Source organism: Megalobrama amblycephala, linkage group LG9, assembly GCF_018812025.1.
Source record: "Megalobrama amblycephala isolate DHTTF-2021 linkage group LG9, ASM1881202v1, whole genome shotgun sequence".
NCBI classification, from domain to species: domain Eukaryota; kingdom Metazoa; phylum Chordata; class Actinopteri; order Cypriniformes; family Xenocyprididae; genus Megalobrama; species Megalobrama amblycephala.
The window spans coordinates 11,023,738-11,036,768 of NC_063052.1; the positions used below are offsets into that span (position 1 = coordinate 11,023,738).

General features: G+C 37.1%; 1 protein-coding gene across 3 annotated transcripts in view; it reads left to right on the forward strand.

The window, feature by feature from the left end:
- Window positions 1-3,638: 3,638 nt before the first annotated feature.
- sfpq (splicing factor proline/glutamine-rich) overlaps window positions 3,639-13,031 on the forward strand; it is a 31,204-nt gene continuing 21,811 nt past the window's right edge. For 2 of the 3 annotated variants that reach the window (XR_007186360.1, XR_007186359.1), the window contains exons 1-9: window positions 3,639-4,414; window positions 4,830-5,018; window positions 5,094-5,395; window positions 5,500-5,595; window positions 5,918-6,114; window positions 6,218-6,302; window positions 6,383-6,497; window positions 6,591-6,639; window positions 7,976-8,085. Coding sequence is in view for 1 of the 3 variants with exons in the window: in XM_048201547.1 (XP_048057504.1) it covers window positions 3,848-4,414; window positions 4,830-5,018; window positions 5,094-5,395; window positions 5,500-5,595; window positions 5,918-6,114; window positions 6,218-6,302; window positions 6,383-6,497; window positions 6,591-6,639; window positions 7,976-8,085; window positions 11,928-12,047 (1,830 nt within the window). In the remaining 2 variants the exon portion in view is untranslated. Of the gene's footprint in view, window positions 4,415-4,829; window positions 5,019-5,093; window positions 5,396-5,499; window positions 5,596-5,917; window positions 6,115-6,217; window positions 6,303-6,382; window positions 6,498-6,590; window positions 6,640-7,975; window positions 8,086-11,927; window positions 12,436-13,031 lie in introns of those variants that run through there. The other variant, XM_048201547.1, reaches the window with a different exon arrangement.

Genomic DNA, 13,031 nt, shown 5'->3' on the forward strand with positions numbered 1-13,031 from the left:
ATTACACTATAAATTTGAAGCTTTTAATGCTCATCAGCAATTTTTTTGAATTGTGTCCCTCTTTTACCTATGCCTATGTAGCACTGCTTTTGAGGTTGTACTTTGTATATTAGTAATATTTAAATACATATATGTGTAACCCCTCTACCCAGGTCCTACTCGCCCCGCTCTGCATGGGCCTTGAACCTGGGTCTCCAGCATGGGAGTCAGAAGCTCTAACGAGGAGCAACTACTAGCTCGCCTCTGTTACATATGGGATATAATTGTCATTTATATTAGCTTTGAGTAATGATGACTGTAATTATTCAAATTCATACAGATTGCGGTTAGATGGCTCCAGTTAGTGCAGCTGAGAGACAAAGGAATAGAAAGTAACTGAATAGAGTATGACTGTTAAATCATGTGACAGTATGTGTGTATGATGTATGTTGTAGGCAAAAGAGAGAGGGGCGAAAGAGAGGAAGAAGCTCCAGGATAAAGTGAAAGAGCTACAAGGGGCCTTAGCAGCTGAAAAAGGATTAAAAGAGCGATATAAAAAAATCCAACGGGTGCTGATGAGCAAAACTTAAATGCTTATCAAAACTTAAATAAAGAACACAAAACATTACTTTTTCTACATCAACGAAATCCATAAAGTCAGTCCTGACACATAGAAAATTATGATATAAAAATGTACTATTTGAGGAAATATTGATGAATTAATCTCTTTAACTTTGTAGATGACGGTGGGAGTATATATACACTACTATGTTTTTTGTAAAAATCTCCTATGTAAAGGTCAAGGTTCTTTTACAACTATATCTGGCAGGTATTCAATGATAATGTGTACTACAGTTGACCAAAAAGTTGCTTATATTACTTTTAGGAATTACAAAACCATGTTAGATACAATCAGGGACATAAGACCAATAAGAAAATTTGCAAAAAGCTATTTGTATCAAAGAAATTCATTAGGAACCAGGGGTGAAATGCATATAAAAATGTATTTTATTCAATCATAAATACATGCTGAGATGGCATGATATGTGTTTCTCATATTTATAGATAGATTTAAGAATAAGATCTTTTTCCCCCAAGATTTTTTATAAGTGGAAATGTACGTTTCTGGTAGAATGTCTCTTGTAAGTGTTCATTAAGGTTTGGTATAATATACTTGTGTGTCCTTGAAGACTGTATCAAAAGAGTATGTTACTTTAAGAGTATTTGAAAAGCAGACAGTCTTGAAATGTATTGGTTGTGCTCAGTACAAGTGTATTGAGTTTGCACTGAGAGTACATTCGAATTGAAACAGACAATGTCAGCAACTAGCCGCCACACACTTCTGTTTAAAGTAGAATAACTGTTTAAAGTCAAAAACCTAAAGTTGAAAAGCTTCAGGGCATGTAGTTTCAGGCTAACAAACTTTTGTTTGAAGATGTGTCAAAAAACAAAATTGGATTGTTGAGACAATAATGAGCTTAAACTAAATTTTCTCTTGTCACACTGAAGTAATTAACAAAAAATCATCATTTAAATTGACAGTGCTGAGACTTACATATGCTGAAATCTTTTAAATTGAGTAGTTTTGCTCTGAAGCACCAACAAATGAATGTGTTCTCATCACAATCACAAAGTTGGTATAATGCATTAACACAGCAATTACAGCTGTATTCTTTGATACTATACAGGCTGAGGCATAATTGAGGCTGGCTTTTTTGTGGCATTGCATCTTTACGTTTAATTTTGAGAATGCACAGAGCAACTAATCTAATGAACTAAACTGTTTGGTTCAGACTGAGAGGTACCCAGACTGCATGGGGCTGCACTGTATAAATCTCTATTATCTGTAAACAATAAGATATGAGAGGTCGTGCTGTATTGTGAATACAGCAATCAAGACCGAAGAGCGTTGTTAGGCATGACACGAATTGGAACATGCATAGGCTACAGCACACCTCCTCGAGTACCTTATTGCTTTTTATAAAATGGATACCACACAATACAAACATTAAAGCCATGAATATAAATGTATAGTAAAATCATTAAATGCCATTCTTCCACTAAAAAATAATCCCTGACATTGACAGTAAACTGCAAGCAAATGTTCCTATGTGTAACATACCCGATATCTGATGGATTTTACACAATTGATAAGCCCTTTTCCTCACAAACATATATCTGCTCATCTTTTAGCATGAGAAAACATCACTTGCATTAAAGGTGCCCTTAAAAATTGAATTTATCTTGGCATAGTTAAATAACAAGAGTTCAGTACATGGAAATGACATACAGTGAGTCTCAAACCCCGTTGTTTCCTCCTTCCTATATAAATCCCATTTGTTTAAAAGACCAAGGACAACAGCGAAAAATGGCAAATGGAGCAATAATAACTGACATGATCCATAATATCATGATATTTTTAGTGATATTTAAAAATTGTCTTTCTAAATGTTTCGTTAGCATGTTGCTAAAGTAATGTTAAATGTGGTTAAAGTTACCATTGTTTCTTACTGTATTCACGGAGACAAGACTGTCGTTATTTTCATTTTTTAAACACTTGCAGTCTGTATAATTCATAAACACAACTTTCATTATTTATAAATCTCTCCATCAGTGTGTAATGTTAGCTTTAGCCACGGAGCACTATCAAACTCATTCAGAATCAAATGTAAACATCCAAATAAATACCATACTTACGCAATTAGACATGTTGCATGACGAACACTTTGTAAAGATCCATTTTGAGGGTTATATTAGCTGTGTGAACTTTGTTTATGCACTGTTTAAGGCAAGCGTGAGCTCCGTGGGCGGGGAGCGTGAGCATTTAAAGGGGCCGCAGCCTAAATCAGCTCATATTTAATGATTCCCCAAAATAGGCAGTTAAAAATATTTAGTATTCAGTATTTTGAGCTGAAACTTCACAGACACATTCAGGGGACACCTTAGACTTATATTACATCTTTTAAAAAGATGTTCTATGGCACCTTTAAATAAAATGAATGGTGTGTGAATTAGGATGCTATTTTTTTTACCTACAAAATAAATAAATAAACCTGGCTACTTTTGCTTAATCTCATCTTGAAGATAACAGGAAGGTACAAGGTACATAATAATATTTAGAAGGGCTTCCAGGTTTGTGGAATTGCACACACAGACCAGCCACTAGTCATGAGCCTGAAAACTGAGAGCCACACAGCACTTGATCACTGGATTTACAGAAATAACTTTACTTTAAGTGTTTTCTCAACATTGCATATCTAATCAATTTCTGACAAACACATTAATTATTTAAATTATTAGGCTACTCAATGAGACATTTAACTATGTATTACTGTCTTTGAAAGGCTTTTGTCTTTCAAACTAATTAAAATGTACAAATTCATGTCGTTTCATATTTACATGCAATGCATATTATTATAAGTATATTATTTCCATAGTGTATACTCAAAAGTTTGCTAAAGTATACTTGCTTTCCACAAAGAAATTGCTTTTACTCATTGTGTTTTTGAGTATTTTTATCATCGTCCGATAAAAAGTATCACAAAATTTTCCCTACATGTAAAAAAAACAAAAAGCCAAGTACTTTTACGTACACTCACTCAGTAATGGTTGAACTCACGAGCGCCACTAGAGCGCGCCAGTAACCCTTTGGATTGGATTTGGGGCGGAGGCTCTCGCGCACGTCATTCCTCCCATTTCTACTACCTTCCCACGCAACCATCGGCCATTTTACAAAGCAAGCGTTCAGAGTGCAGCTTATCCACTCCTCGTCGGCATTTATCGTTAGTTTTGAATATAGTGCATTATTTAATCTGATCTATCACCTTCAAAAGGCTTTTAAACTGTTTTTCTGTCCGCTTGTGTGAAAATGTCTCGTGACCGCTCCCGTAACCGTGGAGGATTCCAGCACCGAGGCCGCGGAGGAATGGGGATGCGTGGTGGAATGGGAAACCCTAACTTTAGAAATCAAAACCAGCATCCTTATCAAAACCGAGGACCCCATATGGGTGGCGGATTTAAGCCGAATCAGGGAAATCAGCCCAGCCAGGCCTCTACACCACAGAAGCCACAGGAATCCACTCAGAACAAGCCAGTAGTCCAGTCACCTCCGGCGCAAGGCCCTGGTCTGGCCCAGCAGAGCAACAACAAAGGCCCTTCGCCACAGCAGACCGCCATCGCCGCTCCGCCGCAGATCCAGTCTCCACCGCCACAAAAGATCCAGTCCCCACCGCCACAGAAGATCCAGTCTCCACCACCACAGAATAATGCGAAGAACCCAGACCTCGGTTCTCCACAGAACCAGCTCAGAAAGAACCAACCAAAAGGTGGGATGGGGAATGGTCAAAAACCGCCTGCTCCCGTGCAGAAAGAACCGGAAAAGACAGTACCACCGCAACAACAGAGTACCACGAGCAACGAGGGCATTCAGCCTCAGGTAAAACAACGTAATTCTTAGAAAAACATAAAAGTGTTGTTTTTAGTGAGTGTATATGCGATTTGAGTAAGGTAAATTTATAAACTCATACTTTAAAACACATTTTCTTTAGTACGGGTTGCCGAGGCAGATCCGCCATTTTGTAGATGCTTAAACAAAGGTTAGACTCCCTACTGGTCCCACGGTGTTGCTGTAACTCATGTTTATTCGTTTATTTCGCGTGTTTTGCTATAATTTTGATGTTATAATGTGGCCTGGCTGTTTGATAAATTTAGGTCACGAATGTGTTTGCATTGTAGATGAGACCGTTCGCGAGCATTGTGAAGTAACATTTGCAATATTTGTCGAACAAGTTTAGCCCCACGATAGATTTAAAAGTAGACTTGGGTTTTTATTGTGTAATTTTTGGTTTTAGGAGTTGAAGGCAACGCTATCTTTGCTGCGCAAGCCTGGAGAGAAAACCTATACTCAGCGCTGTCGTCTGTTTATTGGGAACCTACCAAACGACATCACTGAAACCGAATTCAGGAAATTGTTTGCAAAGTATGGGGAGCCCAGCGAGATTTTCATCAATCAAAGCAAAGGTTTTGGATTCATCAGACTGGTGAGACTTATAACTCCTTTAATGTAAGTGTTTTAAAATATGCACACAATTAACTTAGTCATTTTTTGTCTTCAGGAATCCCGTGCATTGGCAGAGGTTGCAAAAGCTGAGTTGGATGATATTCCCATGAAAGGCAGACCTCTCAGAGTTCGTTTTGCCACTCATTCTGCTGCACTTTCTGTGCGCAACTTATCTCCATTTGTGTCCAATGAGCTGCTGGAAGAGGCCTTCTCTCAGTTTGGAGTAGTGGAGAGGGCTGTAGTTATTGTAGATGACCGTGGCCGCTCAACAGGGAAAGGCATTGTTGAGTTTTCTTCCAAACCAGCTGCACGGAAGGCTATCGATCGTATCAGTGATGGAGTGTTCCTTCTCACATCGTAAGATTAAGTTCTTACATGTACAATCTGGCTAAATGGTAATTCATTGTACTGGATAGACTTGTAGAAAATATCTTTACATCATTTTATTATTTTTGTTCTAGGTCACCCCGTCCGATTGTGGTTGAATTGTTAGAGCAATATGATGATGAGGATGGTTTGCCAGAGAAGCTTGCACAGAAGAACCCCAGTTATCAGAAGTAAGTTCCAAATTATCACATTTATTTCACATTCTCTTACTAGAATCAGTCTCTTGAGATTAGGCATCAATTTTGAGCTCTGGTGGTTGTAAAATATTTAAGGGCTTTTTATCATGTAAATGAAGTTGGACAGATGGTGTGGCAAGCATTTGGATGCAGGTGGTTTGGCAGCAGTAACAAAGATGTTTATTATACTCCACATGCCTAGTTTTGTAAGAGCTTTCTTCATTCAAATTGTTTGTTTGCTTGTTTTTTCCCTCCCTTTTGGTGTATTGGTCAAAATGATAGATACATTTGTTAATGGGCTTTGATTTGTCCTCAGGGAGCGAGATCAGCCTCCTCGGTTCGCCCGTCCTGGCACCTTTGAGTTTGAATACTCCCAGCGATGGAAGTCCCTTGATGAGATGGAGAAACAACAGAGGCAGCAAGTAGAGAAAAACATTCGTGAGGCCCGTGAGAAGCTAGAAGCAGAGATGGAAGATGCTTATCATGAGCATCAAGCGAACATGCTCAGACAGGGTGAGTATTATTTTTGAGTCAGTGTATTTATGTTTGGCTGTTTTACCCCAAAAAAAAAGATTTTGGGATGAATAATTGTTTTGGGTTCATTTTGTTTCAAAAGACCTTCTTAGACGTCAAGAGGAACTTCGTCGTATGGAAGAAATGCACAGTCAGGAGATGCAGAAACGTAAAGAAATGCAACTCAGGTATGTCTCATGTTGTGTACTGTGTTGCTCAAAACCCTTGCTGTGATTCTAGTTAATTGACTGATTGTTCTCACCCACAGACAGGAAGAGGAACGCCGCAGGAGAGAGGAGGAGATGATGCGGCAGAGGGAAATTGAAGATCAGATGAGGCGCAAACGTGAGGAGTCTTACAGAATGGGTGGCTTTATGGATAATGTAAGTAGTGCAGTTAGAAGGCTCTTAGCATTTAAATAACATTGATTGAATCATTTCAAATAAAACCATTTTTTCCTTTTTTCTTTTTTACAGAGAGACAGGGAGATGAGAATGAATTCTAGTGGAGGCCTTGGATTGGCTGGTAAGATGCATTTCTACATTTGAAACCTTAAAATGAACATGAATGAACTTATTTGATTAGTGTGTATTCACGTGGGTGTGAGGAGGAAGGAAAAAAAGATTTTTATATATATATATATATATATATATATATATATATATACTTATCCATTATATATGTAATTAACTTATCCATTATATATGTAATTAACTTATCCATTATATATGTAATTAACTTATCCATTATATATGTAATAAACTATGAAGTATTGTTAACGTTTCTCTGAGGTTCACTGTCTGAAGTCAGAATTCCAACACTTCATTGTATACCAACCCTGTAAAGCCTAATGTATTATATTTGATTCTAAGGCTGGGTAAAATATATTGATTTCACGATTTTAATTGATTCTCATTTTTATGAACCAATATCGATTCCTAAATCCCAAGAATGGATCTTTGGTCTATGCTGTTTTTTAGTTGATAAATGATCAGAACATTATAGCACACCTCCCGTCAAATAAATCTCAATAAGCTTTGTGCTTTGTTACTTTTGATATGACACAGTTTCAGATTTCAAATTCTGTCAATTTTATTATGAAATTCAAACAATAAATATTGTTTTGGCACTCTTTAATGTGGCTTGACACTTATCATCTCTTCCACTTTACAAGTTAAAGCACAAAATAATGAACGAACAACAGATGGTATGTTGAAAGATCAAGTGCAACTTATCAAAATCCGTATCATGTCTCATGTAAATGCTCAAACAGAAAGGGTCATTACAACGGCTTGTAAAAATGACACATAATGTTACATTAACCTCAGATGAGACATTCAATGACTCATTAGTCAGCTAGAAAAAATTTGATTTATATAAATGAGTTGTAGTAGAAATGGTTATGTAATTTAATATTATAAATTTATTTAAAAAAAAATTTCCTTCTGTGTAATTTATGTTTGTATACAAAATAAGTAATTTTAACCTTCAATAATAATGTAGTACCACCTGATTCCCTGTATAGCACTAGTTGAGTTTTTTTTTTTTCTTTTTTTTTCCTTGAGAAAATTTGACCTTGCAACAGTACGCGATATCCAAATCGAATCAAATTGAATCAAAATCCGAATCGAATCGTAAGCTTGTAAATTGAAATCGAACCATGAAATTTGTGTCAATGCCCAGCCCTATTTGATACATTTCTAAGGCTTCAAAACTTAGCTGATAAACCTGTTGCACACAACTACTACATGCCTTCTGCCCTATGATTTGATTGTTATACTTTTTTTTTGTTTGTTATATAGATATACCGTAGTGTCAGGCTTAATGAAACTAATGTGTGCCTTTTTAAAAATATAAACAGATATGCCGTTTGGGTCACCTAGCCAGAAGTTCCCATTGGCAGGAATGAATTTTGAAGGACACCAAGGAATGGGGGGACAAGCATCAGGGGGCATGGTGTCCAACGAAATGGTAATGTATTCTTGAGTTGAAAGCTGGAGTGAATGTGGTGGGAGTATGTGTGTGCATTGAATGCTTGATAATCTTTGAGTTGACCTGTTGTGATTCATAGGAACTGAGGCCATTTTGTGTTTGAAGGTTTATAAGTTAGGTGTGGATGGATCATTTGTAGACCCGTCAGTGGGAAGTGTTTTGATCCCTGTTGTGGTTTGATTGTAATCCCTCCATCTAGTGGCAGAGGTTGTTGTCAGCACTCAAGCTCAGCTCCCCTCACTTTCCTTCTCTTGTTGCTTTGCAAGTCTGTCTGTACTAAGGCCCAAGAATTTTATACACCTGCTTACAACATGAACTTGTAAGTCCTGTCTAAATTGCAAATAAAGACAGGCATGTTTGCGCTCTGTTTGATGTGTAGTCTTTGAATAAGCAATGTGCCATCTTTTCAAACACAAGGCCTGGTGAAACAATACCCTATAAAATGCTGTACTTGATTTTGTGATGAAATACTTCTGTAGTTTTTTTTTTTTTTTTTTGGTTTGTTTTACTGTTGCATATCCATGTCATAGTCATGTCAGTGCTGCGATGGTAATCACATGGAAATGCTATTTCCATGCTTGGAGCTCTTTTTTGTAATTTTGAGAAACTGGGCATTTAGTGCAGATAAACTTGAGCAACTTAATCACAAACTGATCATGAAATGAAGTTACAGTAACTGAAAATGTGGCTGAGCTTTTGAGGAGCTGGTTGGAAGTGTGTTGGTTGGCATCCATACTTAAATTTGGTTGATACTTGATAGCAAGAATGGATTTGGGTTTGACCCATATTTGCCGTAAAGTAAAGAGATTAAGAGATTACTTAACCATGGCACACATTCTGTAATCTTCAAGAAATATTTTTTTTTTCTGGTGTGCTTTGGATATTTCTACTATTTTAATTCAAGAGTTTAAATATTTGTCTCAATACAACAGCTGTTTGTATTCATTATTTAGCTAGCTACACTGAGACTTGCTATTTAAACCTTTTAAGTCCATACATTTTATCACAGGCCTGTGAATTTGTATTACATGTTTACCTGGCCCAAGCTTTTGCTGGGAAGCTGTGGGTTGCAGGAAAGTAATTCAACAGCAAGGTCAGTGCTTTTATAAATTGTTGGATTGTTGAACTTGTTGCCTGTGTGCTGCTTTCACTTCAGTATTTTTATAGCTGAACCTTTTGATGCCCCAGTTAACAGGCAGTGTTATTAGAAATGAGGGAATTGGGGTTTCCTTCCGATAGGCTTCAGCAAATAGGAATGAAATATCTCCACGCTTCAAAAAGGCATTTAATGAGTAGAAACTCTAAGTGAAACATTATTCATGAGCATGATCTCATCCTTTTGTCAGATATAAAATTCAATAATGGTTTCATTTGAACATGAGTGGAACTCACCCCTGGAATTGGCAATTAGCCGAGCAAAGATGCTTTTCTTTATTGAAACTGTGATCTTTTTAAGTGTCTGAAGGCAAGTATTTTGTCTTAAAGGTGCTCTAAGCGATGTCACGTGTTTTTAGGCCAAAACATTTTTTGTCACATACAGCAAACATCAACTCACTATCCACTAGCTGCCTGTCCCCTGAACACACTGTAAAAAAAACACGGTCTCTGTAGTCGCCACAAGCTCCAAAAACGGCAACAAAAACTACCTGGTGCAGTCTGGATCACGAAACATAATAAACATGCTCCAGCCAATAACCGACAAGAATGATTTTAAATGCGCGTTCATGACTGTTTCAGGGAGGGTCTAGCTAGCCTCTGTTTTGTTTGACAACACTTCGAACGTCAACAGGAAGTTACTCCACCCAGGATCGCTTGGAGCACCTTTTAAGATGTTTAGTTGTAAATCTGAATTAACTTTTAGTAGGTAAGAATCTGACATTTTTACCTCTTAGGCTACGTTCAGACTGTCAGTCCAAATCCGATTTTTGTGCATATCCAATTGAAATCTGATCAGATTTAGCAAGTCTGAACGACCAAAAATTACATGAAATGCGATTTTTACTAATCCGTTTCAAGCTACATTCATATGTGGTAAATGTCAGTCATTGTTATAGGAAACAAGCTGAAAGTCATTGCAGAAACAAGGTTATGTTGTTGCAAAGTGCCATACGAGAGAAATTACAATATAACGGAGACATGTTTTCTGCTGTTGAGATCAACGCAGTAGTCCAGCACATGGCGGCTACACAATTTCATACTGTAAATAAGACATCTGTATTGCAAACCCCTCCATGCTGCGGTTGTTTCATTTTGGCATATGCCTACCAACTCAACTTCATTGCCATAGAAACCAATGCAGATATTGGGGGGGAGCAGCATGGACACACATCAGATCTGAACAGTTGGAACAATGTGGAAGTCAGTCATTTTAGATTAGATTCCAATCGGATACACAATAGGATTTAAACTGACAAAGTGTGAATGTAGCCTTAAATTCAACACGAAATCAAAATGGACCCCATGTACTTTCTTCAATACAAGTTACTGTTTTTGTGTATGTTATGTAACTCTTTGTAATATTTTATCAAATGTTATTACTTGCTCCACCTCAAACTGTTGCCTTTGGCTTATGTCACCAAGGCCTCTTAAATTTAGGCCTATGAGTGCTGGTTGTGTTTTAAGAGAATAGTCCTTCACTCACCTTCAAGTCTGGCATATTTGACTTTGCCTCCAAGTCCTGCCTTAGAATTTTTTTTTCTGTTGAATATTGTTTGGCTTAAAGTTGCTTTACCAAACAAAAATGGGTTGCAAGTGCATTTTTATGTTGACTTTAAACAGTCAGCTGTTTTTGCAGGAAAAAAATGGATTTGCAACAAGTGGCAGTTCTATTTTCAGATTGCCAATATGCTGTAGCAATGTTTAATTTTAACTTTAACAACCCTATGCTTTCACAGTTTTTAAAGAATTGATCATCTAAAATTTGTAACAAATTTGATTCACTGCATCACATTTTTGTGTTGTCAGTCTAGATGGGCTAAACTTTACAGTTGAACTTTGGAAAAAAAAAGATAAAATAGGAAAATGCTGCATGCGTTTCTACTGCAAAAGGATGCCGTTTGTCACATTTGCAGACATTTAATTCAGTTAACCATCACGACTGCATGTTCGGACAAGCGCCTTAGCCTATATGTCAGATGAACATCATAATTACAATAAATTTAAGTCAAATGTTTAACATTGAACTATGTGATGGCTAAATAGTTTGCAAAAATTTTATTATTTAAAACCCAATCGTTACCAGTATTTCAAAAGCGATTTGTATAATTAAGTAAAACCATTCAGAAATACTAAATCCATATGTTCAGAAATACATTTTAGAAAGATCATTAAAACGATTGATTGATTTAATTTCGTATTCATAATGTAGGAGTCTGTAATTGCCCATATGGCTAAGAGGGTTTTGTCTAGTAATAAAGTACAAACCTCTTTGCCACAATCGTAAATTTGGGGCATCCAGCAGTAAGCTCAACTTTGACACAATTTTGCTTCTAAATCTCCCGTGCAAGTGGAGCTAGTTTAAGTATCCTGCAGTATTTATCTCAGCAGCGCTATTGGAATGCAATGTAATGGTATTTGACTAATGAATACATTACCCTCTCTTCCTTTTCCTATGTCACCTCTGGCACCTGTGGATCTGCGTGTTGGAACTGTTTCGCCGATTGTTTTCCTTGGATCCCACTTAAATAATACTTTGCTCAAAAAATGAACTCATGGAACTCGTTACCCTTTGTTGCTTTTCTCCCATACCCATGGATGTAAACTCCATAATTTCTACAAAACTAAATCCCCAACTGATACATAACTGAAAATGGTCCATGTAGCGCAATGAGCGTTTCCCGCAAGGTGGGCCAGGTGGTCCAAGGGGCATGGGTGCTGGAAACCCAGGATTTGGCAGGGTCCGTGAGGAATATGATGGATCTGCCAAGAAGCCACGCTTCTGATCTGGCACTTTAAAAGCAAAGTTTGTATGTGGAATTCCAGAGGCTCGGTTCTGGAGTCATAATTGATGTATTTAAGTTTAAAGAATTTTCTTGCAATTTTAGCCTGAAAACTCATCCCATTTGTGGCAAGTTTTTTTTTTTTTTTGTCCTATTTTTATTTTGTATTCTTAATAGGTTTAATAAAACCATTGAAGTCAGCACTGGCTTAGTGCTGCCAACATGTAATCCCCTTTCTTATTAGTCTTTATCTTGTCATGTTACTTGTGTTATGCTGGTGAATATTGTAAATTTGTTCTGATCTTTCTATGGCTGTGTTCTGTGCCATTAACATTTAAAATACTACATGTACATTTTCAATAAAGAGTGCAGTTGGTTCTCCCAAACCCCATTCAGGTGTTGTTGGCACAATGTTTAATTTTCTGATGCGTCAGGCATCTAACACTTGACACATCTGACACATGTAGGCATCTAGTACATTTTCTTCATCTTAAAGGTTGTCGCTTGGAGTTATAGATACCTTTAGGGCTGCCCCTGACTAAATATATTTCTAGTCGACTAGTAGTCGTTCATTTAAGCCATTAGTCAACCAATAGCATGTTTATATTAACTTTATTACTCGATTATATACTGGTGGGGGTACTAAAACATAATCAGCCTTTAATATATATTGGCGTAATATATAGCCTATTCTGCACTCAAGCGCAAGCTTAAAGCTTGCCGCAAAGCACTGGTGTAAGTAATTATGATTGTGTCAGGAAAAAAGATTTAAAAACCTAGTGTTTTGAGTCTGTGTTGGCTGCAAAGGTGAAGTTGACGATGCTGCCTCGTCATCTCCGCAGTATAGTGAAGGTGCCTATAGAGTGAAATGCAACTTTCATACGGATTACATAATAGCTTTCTATAGATATTTCTCATGTCTGAGGAAAGTAGTCTATGCGCTACTTTCGTATAGGTATAGAGTTTCGGTTCATTTTTGTGATGTGC